The sequence below is a fragment of the Rhipicephalus microplus genome, unplaced genomic scaffold, assembly GCF_043290135.1.
Source record: "Rhipicephalus microplus isolate Deutch F79 unplaced genomic scaffold, USDA_Rmic scaffold_12, whole genome shotgun sequence".
Lineage (NCBI taxonomy): Eukaryota > Metazoa > Arthropoda > Arachnida > Ixodida > Ixodidae > Rhipicephalus > Rhipicephalus microplus.
The window spans coordinates 45375016-45392571 of NW_027464585.1; the positions used below are offsets into that span (position 1 = coordinate 45375016).

Here is a 17556-nt window from a genome sequence, read left to right on the forward strand (position 1 = left end):
TCTTCTGATGCCATAATTGTGAAGTCCAGCACAGATTTTAGTCCATCAGGAGACCATGGCAGTAGCAACAGGGAAGCTTCCTGCGCTTATTCCGCGATACCTTGCTGAACTCCTGCGTGTTTGACACTTGGTATTGCATCCCGTCCACCTGTGGCATACCGGATGCAGAGTGGCACCATTCCCTATTAGAGAGAGGCATGTTCTAGCATCTGCCTGGTTGGTGTCACAGATTAACGTAGTATTGGATTCATCCAGAGTGGCTGCACACCGAGTGCGAGTGTATCCAGTACATCCAGGTTACCAAGGGAAGATGAGCTCTGGCCACACTGGACTAGCACTTCTGAAGGGAGTGTGGTCTCGGCTGCTTGTCATGGTGGTGCTGTGTTGGACACCGGCACAGTGTAAAACCGCTGCCCGAGTACAGTGTTGGTATGTGGGTAGGGTTGGAAGCTTGCTGTTGACACGTTGCATTGTGCAGTAGCACCGTCGAGGTGCTGCCTCTCCAGAAGTGAATCCTTCTTCGCGGCGAGGTTGGAAATGGCGGTGGAAGTGAGTTCATAGCCAATCGGTTTGAAGGCAGCAATGAGCTTGGTGCTCCAGTCGGGCCAGGAGTGGTGCCTCACGCCTTCATACCTGTGCCATGCCGCGGCACCATCTCAAAGGCGGTTAATGGCCATGCATCATTCATGTTGGTCTGTCAAATCATCGCAAGCTCCGAGAGTGTTGATGGTTGCCACACAGTTGTCAGTGTCGTTCTTTACGTCGTGGAACTCCGATATGTCACTGGTGGCTTGTGATGGTGGTATCACAGACAACAAGGCAGGGAGCACCAATGCGAAGCAGCCCAGCCGGTCTGAGAGCTGCATGAGGGCATGAGGGAGCTCTCAGCGTAGCTCGGCTGGGCTGGCCTTCAGATAATGTTAGGCAGCTACGTACAGCGCAGCGTCGGTGGTGATCAATGCTGGCAGGATGGCAGGAGGTAGTGCAGAGCTCGATGCTATTAAGGAGTTGATCGTGAAGCGGAGTCATGCTATGGTATGCCGCAGCTGCATGGTGCTGTCCGGCGACTCTTACGTGGAGCTCGTGGGGATGTCCGAAGAATATGAGACAATCCTTGTTTTTGCTTGAACGGGACCCTTGTCAGGCGGTGCTGTGGTAGCACCCTTCAGCAGCTCAGGTGTCAAGAATGATCTAAAGGGGTGGTTGTCGCCTTGGGAATCATGAACAGCATTCTTGGAGAACAGGATGCTCTGCGCCGTCTTTGCGGCGCCGGGTCATGCCAAGGAAGCCTAAAGAGCGTCTTTTGAATGCGCATGGGTTCCTTTCAAGAAACACCTTAGAGCCACCGAAGAGGCATGGATGTCGTCCGCGGTTGAATCAGTGGGTAGCACTTGGGCGGTGAAGTCCATGCTCGATAAAGCATGAATGGCGTTCTTGTGATGGAGGGACCTGTGCTGCCAGCGGCTCACTAGGCTACAGATTGGTGGCTTGAGCCGCCATAAGGTTCAATGGTCAAGCTGCGCCATTGTAATGAGCGAGAAAAGAGACCAGCTATTCTTATTCTGTCTCCGACGATATATATGTACATATCAGAGTGTCTACCAACCTGAAAAACCTGGAAAAGTTAAGCAATTCGAACCCGTCTGGAAAAGTCATAGAAAATTCAGGGAACCTCTGCCAAATCTGGCCTGTCATGGAAACTGACTGTAGCCTGTGCGACCATTACAAAAATAAGCATTACCATAGATCAAAGCTTAAAAAGCTACTCCTACGGCTGCAACTACAGTGAACAGATAAAAGTTGTGTGGAAAAAAAAGCAATGCACAACTGTTGCTTCTTAGTAAAGACAGGAAAGGATGTACCTACCCAAAGAATACAAAATTCACTGATATTATGGCACCCGCTACAGGAGCCTTGTTCACAAAAATAGCCATAAGAAAGGCACAGCATCTCACTACATTTTTTTTTACTTTGTGGCTCTCGCTTGTATGTTTTTTGTTGATCTTGTGACTTTTTTTTAATCAATAAACTGAAAATAAAAAATGAAATGAAGTACGCCTAAGTAAGTGACGTAAGCATCGGAAGTAAATTGTTGGAAGCGTCCCATCACTCCTGTTCCGCATATGAAAAGTTGTCTGCATGTGCTCGTATTTCAGGCACAAGCATGGTGCAAGCTTTTCTTTGACCATAACATGCACACTTGACCAGTCAGTTTGGGTGGCTTATAGAATCCCCACGTTTAGCGAGGGCGTTGAGGTTATGTAGTTTTCTGACATCATATTCATGTTTTGTTTAACAGCGAGGGACATAAACTTTTTTGTAGATGGTTGATTTTGGAAGATAATGAATCGGGGGGTTTTCAACTTTTTCCTTGAAATCAGTGGTCGCAATGATGTATTGGTTGTCACAATTGTGGCAGCCTGAAGTAAAAAAGACAGTGGAAATTTTTGCTTGGCAAGTTGTCTTTCACGTTGTATAAAGCGTTCTCTAGCTTCCTTATGTGTACATACACTATGTTGATGTCTGTTGCTTCTACATATCATGCAGCATATCTGACTTTCCAACCACAACATAATTCTCGTCGTTATATTTGTGCATGTTTGTCCTGACCGTGATTTTGCTCGGCTTGAAGGCATTCTGATTCGGCTAGTACTGTCATTAGCAGGGGTTTGCTGGGCTATGCCTTTTATAATTATGATTATCAGGGATGAGACAGCTGCACATATTGTGCATTTTTTATACATTTCCATTTTCTTGTGCCAAGACTCTCCGAAAGCATAAAAATCGCAAAAATTGTGCCGAAGTGCTCGTAAAAAGCCTCGAAAGCTAGAATTTTCATGCCAACCTCAGCTTTAGTCGGGAAAAAAAGGCCGAGTTGAGTAATAAAACGCGCCCAATCGTGTTTTTTTTTATTTTGCACCTTTCTGGTGATGAAGGCTCCCATGCATGGTGCCGCTACAAATCTCCTCTGAACTGTTGTAAATATGCCTGACCCTGCAAAAATGAGCTGCCGTGCATCGAGCATGCTGCTTCTACTAGCTAGGCCGTATGTTTTGGTGCCTCTGTCACTTAGCGAAAACCACAGAGCCAAGTGGCGAACTTAGCCAAGTTGACTCTCAGGTTCTTTGTTGTGCGTTGAGCATTCCTTTGGTCACTGCAGTTTTTATGTTGACGCTACTGTGTGCAGTCACCTATGCTTGCGCGTTTGCCATGAGCTAGTAACTGTAAACATGGAGTCATTTCCCTGCATGCGACGCATATCCTGCATGCTCTGGCGCATGCACACAGGTTTTCAAAATAGGTTCTGTGAGCGATAGAAGGCATGCAACCCATTCCCGGCTTACGCACGTTAGCTATTAATTTATTTAGACAAGCGAGTTCTCATTGCATTTTAAAAGAAAAATTCATCGCTGGTGAAATCCGCACATCGGTGTCCGCAGGAAGAAAGACTTACTTATTTGCGAAGCCGTGATGACCGAACTGCCTCCAAACCATTTTAAACGATATTGCTACGGTATGAGCCGGGCTGTAGTATGTGTCAGGTAGGTAGAAGAAGAAGACGACATTGTCTGGTGCGGCTTGAGGACTCCATCTTTACCGCCAAACAAACGTTACTGCAGAGAGCTCAGATCCCAGCAGAGATGTGGACGACCTATGTCGAGGCAATATTGAAGCTCTGCAAGATTGTCAACCCTTCTATGTCAGAGGAAGACAAAGTTGGCCACCTGTTGAAGGGCATTGCCGAGGACGTGTATCAGTTCCTTATCAGCAAAGACAGCCTTGCTACAGTAACCGACGTCGTAAGCCACTGTCGCACATTCGAGACCCTGAAGATGCGACGTATCACCCCCAAGTTCGGTCGCCTACCGAATGTAACCACCGTGGCAAGTGTTGACGAATACATGCCACTTGATCTCGCGGCGACAATACGCCAGATCGTTTGAAAAGAGCTCACTCGACACGCTCGCCCGATGCCGTACGAAGCTACACCCGCACCGCCTCCCTCTCGCCCTCCCGTGTCGATTGCCGCAGCAGGCATCGATGGCTGCAACTACAGGCCACCCTCACCACCGAGGTCACAGCGCAATAACTACCCGCTGCTGAGGTACGAAGACCACTTCAGTTACCCCCATCAGCCAGCCAACACCTATTACGACCCGAAGGAAGGTGTACCTGTACCACCACCACGTTAGCGCAATGCCTTCCAGGAGTACAATGCATACCTCCAAGCCCCTGTGTGCTACCGTTGCGGTATCGCCGGGCATATAGCTCGGTTTTGTCGTCGACAGAGAGAGCCAACATCCCGATATCATTCCCCATCAGAGTTTCCACCAGCGGGCATTGGTCACAACAACGGCCATTGGCCCGCCTATTTCAGGAGTACCTCATGGCAGGGAAATCACCGTGGCAGTTCTCCCGCTTCTGACCGTAGTTTGACGCCTCCATCTGGCCGACTGCATCGTTCCCCTTCGCCGGGATGACGCCTGTCATCACCGCCGCTGCCGGAAAACTAGCCAGCGCGACCGATGGAGGTGAGGTCGCACAACAGGATTTGACTCAGATGCCTCCGCCAGTTATAATGTCGAAGAACAAGATATGTGTGGAAATAGATGGCTTTTGTACAAGTGCTTTGGTGGACACTGGTGCTACGATATCAGTTATGAGTCTTTCTTTCAAAAGTCGCATTGGCCGCAAAGTTATGTTTTCTTGGGGCGAATCAACAAGGTTTCGTGGTGTTGGTGGGGAAGTACTTCATCCTGTCGGAGTTTGTGCCGTTAGTGTCCTATTGGCAGGAAAGGTGTTCCCAACAGAGTTTCTTGTGCTGCAACGTTGTACCCCCGATGTGATTCTCGGTCTTGACTTTCTCCAAGGATGTGGCGCTTTCCTCGACTGTGGAAGCGGTGAACTTTCCGTCAGCGGTGACGTCGTTCCTGCCCTCGTCGATGAGGCCCCGCAGGCCGCGAAGGATGCTCTGATTGTTTCCGATGAGCTGACAGTGCCGCCATGATCAATGAGGTCAGTTGCGGCGTTCGCCCCAGAATCTGCCACATCTTTTGACGTCATCGTTGAACCTGCCATCGTTCATTGTGCTAAGAAAGGCATACTCGTCCCTCGTTGTTTGGTATCTGTTGATGAAGGAGCAACCTTTCTGTGGGCACTGAACTGTTCGCCAATGCCGGTTGTGCTCCCTCAAAAAATGAAGCTTGGCGTCTTCGATGATTCCACTGAAGGTTCTGTAGCAGTCGTTAACAACGATGAAATCGAGAAAGGTACAGTCTCTGGCAAGCGCAGTTGCTCTTACGAGTCGCAGATCCTAGGCATGATTAGCGCCACTTTGCGGTCACACGAGCAACAGACGTTACGCTATCTCTTGAGGCGACATGCTTCTGTGTTTGACTTTTGCCAAGAGGAGAAGCCACTACCTTTACCATGTTCTCGCGCTCATCATAGGATTGACACCAGCACTGCCCATCCGATTCGATAAAAGCCTTACCGAGTGTCGTCATCAGAACGAAAAGTTATTGCCGACCAGGTTCAGGAAATACTGAAGAAGGGTGTCATTGAAGAGTCGTGTAGCCCTTGGGCAGCACCGGTCATCTTGGTTAAGAAGAAAGGTGGTGCTTGGCGGTTCTGCGTTGATTACAGAAGACTCAACGCCGTGACCAAAAAGATGTATATCCGCTGCCTAGGATTGACGATGTTATTGACTGCTTACACTCGGCTTCGTACTTTTCTTCAATAGACCTACAATCAGGATATTGGCAGATACCTATGCACCCTTCAGACAAGGAGAAGACCGCATTCGTGACGCCTGATGGACTGTACCAATTCAATGTGATGCCGTTTGGGCTTTGCAACGCCCCCGCCACTTTTGAAAGGTTTATGGACTCCTTTGTGGTCTTAAATGGGAGGTGTGCTTATGCTACTTGGATGACGTCATTTTCGGGCGTACCTTTGAAGAACACAACGTCCGTTTAAGCCTTGTTTTAGACTGTGTCGAAAAGGCTGTCTTGATTTTGAACTCTTAAGTGCTGGTTTGGTGAACGACAAGCTTTACCTCTCGGTCACCTAGTTGACAAAGATGGTGTCAGGCCGGATCTCCGCAAAATCGAAGCAGTTGGCACATTTAAACCACCCCAGGCACTGAAGGAACTTCGCAGCTTCTTGGGCTTATGTTCCTACTTTCGCCGCTTTGTGCCCTGATTCGCGGACGTAGTACACCTACTGAGGAGCTTGTTGAGAAAAGACAGCCCATTTGAATGGACACCTGATTGTGATGCCGCATTTTCTGAACTGAAACTTCTACTGACATCTGAGCCTATTCTTCGTCGTTTCGATCCTTCTTCTCCTACAGAAGTGCACAGTGACGCAAGTGGAATCGGCATCGGAGATGTTCTTGTTCAGCGCCATGATAATGCAGAGCATGTTGTTGCTTATACGAGTCGATCTCTAAGCAAGGCTGAAATTAATTATACGGTGACAGAGTGAGAATGTTTAGCGGCTGTATTCGCCATTCAGAAGTTTCGATGTTACCTCTACGGTCGTCTATTCACGATTGTGACAGACCATCATTTATTATGTTGGCTTGTTACCCTCCGAGACCCTTCTGGCCGCCTTGCTCGATGGGCTTTACACCTTCAAGAATTTGACTTCAGCATTTCGTACAGAAGTGGACGACGTCATTCGGACGCTGATTGCCTTTCTCGCCTGCCTATGACCACAACGGAGGACAGTGCAGATACCTTCGACATCTGTTTTTCTGCGGTATCTCACACGTTTCCTGACGCCAATATCTTCAAATGAGAATAATCGAATGATTTTATCTTTAGACCCTTTGTTCATTGACGCTCGGAATCGCAAAGACAACGGTCGCTTTCGCATTCGTGATGGACTGTTGTGCAAAACGAATTACTCAGCAACCGGCGCACGTAATTTACTGGTTGTACCTCACAGTCTTCGATGCGTCATTCTTCGTACTATGCACGATGATCCAATGTCAGGACACCTTAGGTTCATTCGCACCCTGCATCGAGTGCAGCAGCGTTTTTACTGGCCTCGTATGCGAGATTTTACGAAACAATACGTCTCGAGCTGCGAGAACTGCCAGCGTCACAAACGACCTACCAGTGCACCGCATGGCCTTCTTCACCCCATAGAACCGCCTACTACGCCTTTCGAGCAAGTGGGCATCGACCTAGTGGGCCTGTTTCCGCGATCTTCGAACAATAACCGCTGGATAATAGTGTGCGTCGACCACCTTACCAGATACGCCGAAACCGCTGCGATACCATCTTCTACAGCTGATGGCGTTGCTGCCTTTATGTTACGCTCTATTGTTCTTTGCCATGGTCCATCTCAAGTAATCATCAGTGATCGTGGTCGCCAATTCATCGCGGATGCTGTGGAAGAATTGCTTCGCCTCTGCACTTCACTGTTCAGACATTCGACACCATACCATCCCCAAACGAATGGTCTTGTAGAACGCACCAATTGAACTCTTACTAACATGCTTGCTATGTACGTCGCATCCAATCACAAAAACTGGGATGATATCTTACCATTTATTACTTACGCATACAATACAGCGAAGCACGAGACCACGAACTTCACGCCCTTCTACCTGCTTTACGCTCGATCACTACGCTGCTCCCTTGATACAATCCTTCTATTTAAGCTCCATACAGATGAGTCCGTGGCTGAAACATTGTGCCGGGCTGAAGAAGCTCGTCAAATTGCTCGCTTGCGCACACTGGCATCACAAGATGCTCCAAGCAACGGTACGATCAACGCCATGATGCCATTTCATTCCGCAAAGGTGAATTCGTGTGGTTGTGGACCCCCCAACGAAAACCTGGTTTATGTCAGAAGTTTTTACCGCAGTACACAGGCCCCTACGTCATTGTAGATCACTTGACTGACTTGACGTATGTTGTGGCACGCTTGACGACACCTTCTCGTCGGTCAAATCGAACGCAGTTGGTGCACGTGGCTCGCCTCAAGAAATTTCATTCCTCCAGTGACTTAAACTCGCCCAGTGGGCTTTCTCTGTGAACCGGGGATTGCTACAGTATGAGCCGGGCTGTAGTATGTGCCGGGTAGGTAGAAGAGGAAGTTGACGTTGTCTCAGGACTCCATCTTTACCGCGACTGCCGAACTTCATCTTCACCCTGTGAATAAATCCACCTATCCTTTTTTCAACCGCAACAATATTAACGGCCACCTCGCTGCTTTATTTGTGACTCGTGAAGCGTCCGCGATCATGTGGCACAGTTTTCATGAATGGTGATTTGCCACTGCTTCGTTTTGTAATCCTAACTCGCAACGAGCGCTTTAAGAGGCGTCCCTGCATTCCGGCTCGGTGCTACGCGAGCTTTTCGGCTTAGCTTCATATTCGATCGGTGTTTTGTTCGGCAGCTGTTCCGCTGTGTGACTTCATTTTCCTTTTATATTCTTTTTGTCTTTGCAATAAAACCAAAAAATGCAACATTGAGACTTTTAAATGTTATTTTAGAATAGGTAATTTTCAAAAAATGAAGAAATGAAATGGCAATAATATGTAATACATTGAATTTAAACTACAAGTATAATGCTTTTGAGCCTATATTCCAGGCTGCCACACAAACCTGATGGGAACAATTTTGAAGAACTTAGTTAGGTATTACTTTGTTGAAATGACCAAAAATTTTAAATACCCAAATAAAATGGTACTCGTTGAGTAGCTATAATGAAATGACACACGACATTAAAGGTATCTCTGTGAATATGGTTGATTGGGCGAGTTAAAGATACATGATTGTTTGAAATGAGAGCGCTCTACGTAGACTCAGACAGACCCCTGTCTATCCTGTCCACGTCTACGCAGTGTGCTCTCATTTGAAACAATCAAGCATTCGTGTGGCAGTATCCCAAGCCTGAGACACTGAAGCTTAAAACATTTTCCACCTATATGGTTAAGCCTATTTTTGAAAAAGGTGTAATGAGAAGTCGAGTTCTAATATGAGAATATCTTCAACATGGCAAAAAGTAATGTTCAATATTTTTTAGTTCTCCACAGATTGCCAGAAGGGTGATATCGTCAGACCAGCCATGTGCAAATGTAAGTTTAATGGGGGGGGGGACAGGGCATTGAAATCTAGTGATCGGCACTTCTAATTGTCGAAATTGGTTCCACTGTAACTTCCATGGTTATTTTAGGTGCTTATATTATATCCATGTGGTTATAGCTTCCATCCGATCTGTGTGAATAGGTAATCTTCTATGCTTGATTGCGGTAAAATATTCTACCAATGAAAGAACCTGTACTATTGGAAGATATAGCGATGCGCGAGTGAAGGCATGTGCCATATCAGTTAATTTTAACGCACAGTGACCTGGGACTCATACTAAATTCAAATACTTTAGCTGAGATGGAATTAAAAATTGTAACGTCATGATGGCACTTGAGGATTGAGAAACTTTAATAGTTGTGCATACCGAGAGGCTGTTCTTATTCTACCCTTTGTCATTATCTTCCTCTAGCTTGCCTATCGCGCGCCCTGGCCACAGTGGCGTTATCTTCTTTACATGCAACCATGCTGTGGCACTGCATGGCGATTGAGCTGCAGAATTCTCTGGCGGGCGACTCTGGCTGTGCCTGAGTAGTGGTTTTTTTTGCAGGCCACGATGCGTCTTGCAGAAGCACCAAAGACTCAGGCGGCCAGCTTAGCTGCCTCGTTGTGGCCGCAGGTTTCAGCCAGGCTGTGACATTGTATGGAGAGCTGCCAGAGCTGCCAAAATTTTCTCTGGTGGGTGGCCTTAGCTGTCTCGTTTCAACTGCAGCACGCTTAGCAGGCAATGCTGTTGCCACAGTTTGGGGCACTGATCTCTATGCGCGTTGGCGTGCTAGAGAGGCAAACACCATCACCTAGAGCACAGCTCGTCGACTGTTTATTGCGACATGCATATGCGTCGTGCTCATATGCATTGTCATGTTAATAAATTGTTAGCAAGGCATACGTCATTATGATGTAAAAAAAAAAGAGCACAGTGCAAGCCACGCATAACATACAGTTCAAAGAGAAGCCCGCAAAGAGGAGATCTATAATTGACATGGAAGAGCGGCATCACATTCGTCAACGAGAGAAACAAAGGGGGACAGCCATGTTCATTCTGCAGCGGTGCACAAGGAGAATCTGAATTTGCTCTATTTGTGTGCACTGCTGGGGTTTTCATAATTTTTTGGGCAGATGTTGTGCGCCCTCACATTGCAAGGAACTGAAGCGCCGCAAGATATGCGAGGAATAGACTGCAATCAAAACAAGAGATAATTTCGTTTTCTTTTTTTCTCTCTTTCCCTTGCACTTCCTATCGAAACTGGACTCACGTTGTTAACCGCTTTTCTGGCTACAATATCTCCTTCAAAACACTCTTGGCCCACATGCCATTCACAGAAAAAATATGTGCGGTATACTGCTGTCGAACTACTGTTCATTGTAGCCAGTATTTCTGCTCAACCAGCGCCTCCTCTGGCTCAACTGTTTTCCTGTGACCCCCATACAGTGTTAATGGCCATTGTGAACTTTCTTACAGAGCAACACCAGAAAAACTACAGGACAGGGAAGGAGTAGAACAGAAAGAAAAGACGGCGCTGTTCTACTCCTTCCCTGTCCTGTATTTTTTCTGGTGTTGCGCTGTAAGAAAGTTCACGATGGATCCTAACCAACTGGCCCAACTTACCGCCTTAATGGCCATTGGCTGGAATTGAAATGGTACCATAACTTAACATTTCATTTATTAGCATATGCTATCACTTTCTCTTCTCTATTTTGCTATTGCACCAGGACCGCACCTAGGCCAAGACTGCTGGCATCTGTATGAACGTCCGTATTCGCGGTTTTATCGAAATGGGCCAGGAAAGGTGGGGCTTGCAAACGTTTCTTTAGTTTGTTTAAAGCACTGTCTTGTTCGGTGCTCCAAATAAATGGCACCTCTTCTTCTGTGAGTCTTGTTAGAGGTACGGCAATTTTCACGAAATTTTTCACAAACCGCCTGTAATAAGCACATAAACAAAAAGATCGGTGTACCACCTTCTTGTCTTTTGGCTTGGGAAACAGCCCCACGGCCACAGTCTTGTCCAAGTCCGGGCCAACACCTTGAGTGCTGATTACATGACCGAGGAAACGAAGCTTCTTGAATCCAAACTGGCATTTTTCCGGTCTAATCGACAAGCCGGCTGACTGGATAGCCTGAAGTACCGAACGTAGTCGCTCTACATGCTGTTCAAACGTTGCTGAAAACACCACAAAGTCGTCCAGGTAGACTAAGCACGACTGCCATTTGAGGCCTGAAAGGACGCTGTCCATCATGCGCTGGAATGTTGCAGCCGCACAACATAGGCCGAATGGGAGTGCTTTAAACTCATATAGACAATCCAGAATTATGAAAGCAGTCTTTTCACGGTCTCTTTCGTCCACTTCAATTTGCCAATAACCGCTTTTTAAATTCAATGAAGAGAAATACCTTGCGTGCCGTAGCCGATCCAACGTATCATCAATACGTGGCAAAGGGTAGACATCCCGCTTGATCACGCTGCTCAGCTTTCTGGAATCAATGCAGAATCTCAGTGTGTTGTCCTTTTTCCTCACAAGGACTACAGGCGACGCCCACAAACTATTGAATGACTGTATGACATCGTTCTCCAGCATCTCTTTCACTTGGCTCTTTATGATCTCTCGTTCCTTCGGTGATACTCTGTACGAATGATACTGTACCGGTCTTGTAGCTTCATCTGTTATTATTCGGTGTTTAACAACCTGGGTCGGCCGTACTTTTGACGAGGTAGAGAAACATCCGGCTTAAATCTCTTATGAGGTCTCAAATGATTTTCTTCTCGGCTGGTGAAAGATTTTGGCTGATTGCAACTCTTGCCGCGACATCGGGCGCAGGTTCCGAAGCAGGTGGCCCTGACACCAGACCACATAAACCCGTCACTGTTTCAAAACTGTGCAGGAAGGCGATAGCAGTGTCCTTTGCAAGATGCTGAATTTCGTTTCCAAAATTCGTGAGCAATACATTGGCACATCCACCACGTAATTGAACAATACCTCGAGCTACGCAAATGTCTTTCTTGAGCTGTAGTTCGATGTTTGCATCCGCTATAGCTTCAGAATCAACGAATGCTTCATTTTTTACACTGACTATTACGCTGCATCGTGGCGGCACGCTAACATCACAATCTATAACACGTAATGCTGTGTACTCTGGCTTATTTGTGTCTATGGCCAGTTTCGTCGAAAAAAAGACACTAGAATTCTGCAGGTTGATTATAGCTTTGTTTGCTAGCAGAAAATCCATTCCGAGTAATAAATCTCTAGATCATTTCGAAAGCACGGCAAAGTCAGCAACGTAAGTAGTGCCTTGAATTCCGATTCTTGCGGTACATCTTCCCGGAGGTGTAATGAGATGACCCCCAGCCGTGTGCATTTGGGGTCCACTCCAAGGCGTCAGAACTTTCAATCCTTTGCAGCAGCTTAACTGACAACCGAATAATCAGCACTTGTGTCAACTAAAACGTAAATTCACACCCGTCAACGGTAACGCGTAAGTCTGAAGAAATTTTGTCTTTACCTAACCTAGTTGTAGTGTTCCGCTCATCGTTGCTGCACTGGGACCTTGAGGGAGGATCTTCAGTTGGTCGGACATCAGCGGCCTTGCCTCCACAGGTCGCTGGCTTCGGTTTTCCTGATGAGGACTGCTTGAATGATATTGTGTTGAAGTTGAAGGTGGAGAAGGTGAACTAAATCGTCGAGCGCTTGGTGATCGATAGCGAGCAGGCGCTGGTGATCTAGGCTGATGCTGGAAACCAGCAGTTGGAAACAGATGGCCGGACAAGTAATCTTCGATTTTAACGGGTCTTTCGCCATTTCGAGGGCATGGCGCCTTAGGGGAAAACCCGCGGAGACCAACTCGTCGATATGGGCATATTCTGTACAGGAGTCCAGCTTCGCCGCAGTGAAAACAGAACGGCGTCCTGTCGGGTGTGCGCCGTCCTGTCGGGTGTGCGCCACACGTCCCTTTTCCGTGGCCTCGAATTAGCTGGATAGTTTGAGCCACGCGAAGACTGTCGGTAGCCACTGGGAGCTCCAAACGAAGCAGTATGCACAGCGGGCTGGCGCACAGCATTGGCGTAAGTCGGTACGGGGCGTTTCTGCAATTGCTGTTCAAGTTGAACAGGTTGCGCCTCGGATTCCGCTTGTAGAATGGCGTGGCGAACTTCATCTCTGATCAGGGTAGTGAGAGACGAAACTGGCGTTGCTACTTGTGGGGTCAGCAGCTTCTGGAACTCTTCCTTCACTACGGATCGCACCATTTCTCTCGATGCTTCTCTGCTGCTGCCGAGGTTTGCTGAGAAGACATCCACAGGAACACTACTCGTATTATGATTGTAGTGACGGGAGTGCTGCTGCAGTGCCCGCTCTATGAAGGTGGCTTCGGTGTGGAATTCAGCAACTGTACAAGGTGGGTTGCGTACCAAACCAGCAAATAACTTTTGTTTGACAACCCACATCAAGTGGCTCAGCTTTTTCTCTTGGTCATGTTCGGGTCAGCGCGTTTGAAAAGGCGGGACATGTCCTCAATATACATGCCAACGTCTTCGAACGTGCGCGGGTTCCTGGACTGTAGTGCATTCTCTGCCTTCTCCCGACGATCAGTGCTGGCATATGTAGCAACTATTTGTCGTCGAAATTCTTCCCATGTCGGTATGCCCGCTTCGTGGTTTTCATACCACGTCCTCGCTGTGTCCTCCAATGCGAAGCACACGCGACGCAGTATCCTTGCTTCATCCCAGCCGTTGGTCTTCGCAACTCGCTCGAAGTGTTCTAACCAATCTTTACATCTTCAAACGTGACGCCGTGGAAGGGCTCAGGCAAGCATGGTGGAGACAGAATAAGTTTGGATTATGTCACCTGGCAAGCCATCATTCCGTTGTCTGTAGACGCTGCTTGCGTTGCTGGAGCGCTGGGGAGGGGTGCGAATTCAAGCGGCTCTTCTTGAAGGGGGAGGCTTGAACGCTGGTGCACCGGAGTCAGTTTGCCGGGTTCCAATTGTTGAGGATTGGGGCTTCGCTCTCTTGCGCCAAGGGGGCTTCCAATCATACACAGCACCTTCACCAGAATTTAACGGGTCCAAGAGAAGAAACACCAAAAACTAGTTTATTATGGGCGAACTTGTGCCCTGAAAATTATGGGCAAGAAAAATGAAAGAGCCCGCTAGAATGTTCCAAAACAAAAACTGTTCATCCGCCAATGCGCCTTCTTCTTCTTTACAGCTCCAACCCACACTGACTCGTGCCCATGAACAAAAGGCATAAGTCGTGCGGCCACAAACAGGAGTTGCCAAAAGACTGTGGACGCTGATTCTTCATAATATCGGATAGTGTAATTAGTCTCTGTGGCAATATTGCCAGACATATGACAGCATTGTAGGCCATAAGAATTTTGTAACACCTGACGGCCTCTACCAATTCAGTCGTGCCTTTCTGCTTTTGTAATTCCCCCGCCACATTCGAACGAATGATGGATTCTCTGCTTCACAGATTCAAGTAGTCTACGTGTCTCTGTTATTTGGATGACGTAATTATATTTTTTCCCACTTTTGAAGCTCATCTTCAAAACGACGATAGTTATAGTGAGAAAACAAAATGACGACACAGGGACAAGAAGGACAAGGTCCTTCTTGTCTCTGTGTCGTCATTTTGTTCTCACACTATAACCATCGTCATGCCATACCAACTAGCCCAAGCCGCCACACTTCTAAGTCACCTTCAAAGATTGTCGAAAATTCTTGAGGTATTCCGTCAACTGAATACATCTAAGTGCTGGTTCCGCCCCCGCCGCATTACCCTCTTTGGGTGTATTGTGGACGCAAACGGCATGCAGTCTGACCCCAAAAAAGTTCGAGCTGTAAGGGACTTTCTTGTGCCCAAAACTGCCGAAGATGTCCGTAGCTTTTGGGGGCTCTGCTCCTACTTTCGGTGGTTCGTCAAGAACTTTGTAAGAATTGCTAGGCCCCAAACAAATTTACTTCAACAAGATGCAGCTTTTAGCTGGGTCCGTTGAAAGCAATAGCCCTCTTCGATCTCGCTGCTTGGCTCACGTCTTCTCCTGTTCTTACCCACTTTAACCATTCTGCGTCAACCAAAGTCCACATCGATGTCAGTGGTCATGGAATAGGCACTGTGGTGGCCCAGCGACAGCGTGGGCAGAATTGCGTAATGCTTATGCCAGCAGGCTGCTGTTCACCTCAGAGTGCAAGTATTCTATCGCAAAGCGCGAATGCCTCGCTCTGGTGTGGGCAGTTGCGAAATTTCGCCCTCATTTATACGGCCGCCCAATTTCTGTTCTCACCAAGCAGCACGCCCTATGCTGGCTTGCTCCCTGAAGAATCCCGCGGGTCGTCTCGCTTGCTAGGCACTCCACCTTCAAGAGTATTCTTACCCATGAATGCAGAGATGTTACTTTTCTCGCGCCTTCGACTTGAGTAAGTCGGCGTGAAGCAAGCAGCAGACTTCAAAACGCCCAAGTCGGCCTTCGCATTTCATAGATGCTCAGGCTGTCTTGCTTGGCAAAGTCAAGAACGTGCTTCAAAGCAGAAACACGTTGCTCGTTTGGTAACGAGGTTAATCATGAAGTTGTTCACGTAAGGCACATGTTACAGGAAACAAAGATCAAACATTTCAAGGTAACTATAAAAATAAAGTCCCACAAGCATATTTTTGCCATTTTGCAATTAACGAGCAGCACGTGGTGCCTATCGCCAACGCTACTAGATATTAGTCAACGTTACTACATTCGCCTGCCACCCCAGCAATGTGCAGTGTTGCTTCTGTAAAGCGTTCGTTGCCCGCTGGTTTTAGTGGCCACCCAAATGCATCACATTTTTCCACGCTTCTTTGTTTAGAGGCGAAACAAGCATCGCGTTGAGATTTTTCGCCGTTTCTTTTTTTTTTTTTTTCATCGAATGCCAAGGCATGTATTTGTGCTGACCTGGCTCACGAGGTAATGCGATTTTCAAGGTATTCGCCTTTCTATTCGCCTGTGGATATGCTTGTAGTGAGCTAGGTCACAGTTATATAGGAAAAAAAAAAAACAAGTTCTGCGAACAAAAGTGATTCGTATCCTTTTGTTGAGCTTGGTAAACAAGAGAAAAAGTGGGGGTTATGACATTGCCTTCGACAGAATTTTGTCTCGTGGCGTGCAGACATGATCAGAAATGTGATAGGGGCACTTTTTTTTCTTTTTTTTTGTGTGAAATCTTTCGTAGCGTTGTGCTGCAAACGATGCCTTTCTGAGCGAGAAACAGTGCCCTAGATGGGACGAAAGGATAGAGGAGGCACACAGACAGTGCGCTGAGCCAATTTGTACGAAAAGAGACGGAAATGACGAAAAATGTCATCGTGTTTTAGAAAAACAGAAATAGCCTTTGCGGTTAATGAACACTTCGGCATCGTCACCACTGGGGATATAAATGCGCACGTGTAAGCCATCGACACATCCTGTAACGCCAGGGAACTCAGCCACTTAAAAAAGTCCCGCATAACTATAGGAAGGGCCACCGGCTGCGAAAAATGCACAAGCATCGTGTCTAGGTGCTTTGCGATGAATAGCGTAACTTATCTAACTGAACGGCACACTGTCGAATACGCAATGCGGACAAGATTCCCTGTGACTGTTTGGAATGTGCCAGCACCATAAAACCTGAACGCCATCAGTAGCTCTAACTTTGAAGGCATAGGTGGTATTTGGTTGTCTCCACTTTCACGGAGCGGCAACATAGCCAGCAGCTGCTGCACGGCCTTCTTCATGAATCTGTACTGAGCGTGGAATTGTTGCTCGTCGTACAACTCTATCGGATTTCTTCGGTCACCTAAAGCGGGTCGATGAATCCTCGGCAGGCAGTGTGCCTCAGAAAAGGCTACGCTTATGGCGAGGCAAGCAAACCCAAAAGCGGCCAACCTCCGTGCGGTGTCCATTCAAGAGGTGGCCATGTTGCAATAATGTATGAAGTTGCTTTCAAGGTAGCCCCACAGCTGGCTTGAAACTTGTCCTGACTTCGACTGTGCCAAGTCGCCTTCAAGTCGTCCGCAAGTTCGAGAATGATTTATGGCAAGCAGCAAGACTCTTTAGTCAAGAACGAGTCATGTACGAGTCAAGTAACATCTCTGCATTTGAGGGTTACACCATAGTGTATAAGTGTGGAAAACTGCACGAAGGTGCGCATTGCCTGTCACGCTACCCTGTGGCCGACTGGAACCCCACAAGGACTGACTGCATTGACTGTGTGTTTTCCATCTCCCAGATGCTTTATCTCAGCGATGAGCAGTGTCGGGATCCGCTCATAAGTCACTCGAATCTTCACTGTGCGACACTTCTGTTTGCATGTTTACTTTGAAGGACCACGTCTTATATCGGCGTTATTGGTCACTCGCCAGTCACGACCTAACTTCCTGTCATACCAAAGCACCTGCAGTGCACATTCCTCCGCAAGCTCCATGACGCACCAACCGCAGGTCACCTT

General features: G+C 47.5%; 1 protein-coding gene across 3 annotated transcripts in view; it reads left to right on the forward strand.

Moving 5' to 3' along the window:
- Positions 1–17556, forward strand: part of Ufsp1 (UFM1 specific peptidase 1) — a 147762-nt gene that overhangs the window by 112145 nt on the left and 18061 nt on the right. For all 3 annotated transcript variants that reach the window (XM_037418126.2, XM_075882528.1, XM_075882527.1), the window contains 2 exons: positions 9046–9097; positions 9658–9785. In XM_037418126.2, coding sequence (XP_037274023.1) covers positions 9046–9097; positions 9658–9785 — 180 coding nt within the window. The remainder of the gene's footprint in view (positions 1–9045; positions 9098–9657; positions 9786–17556) is intronic.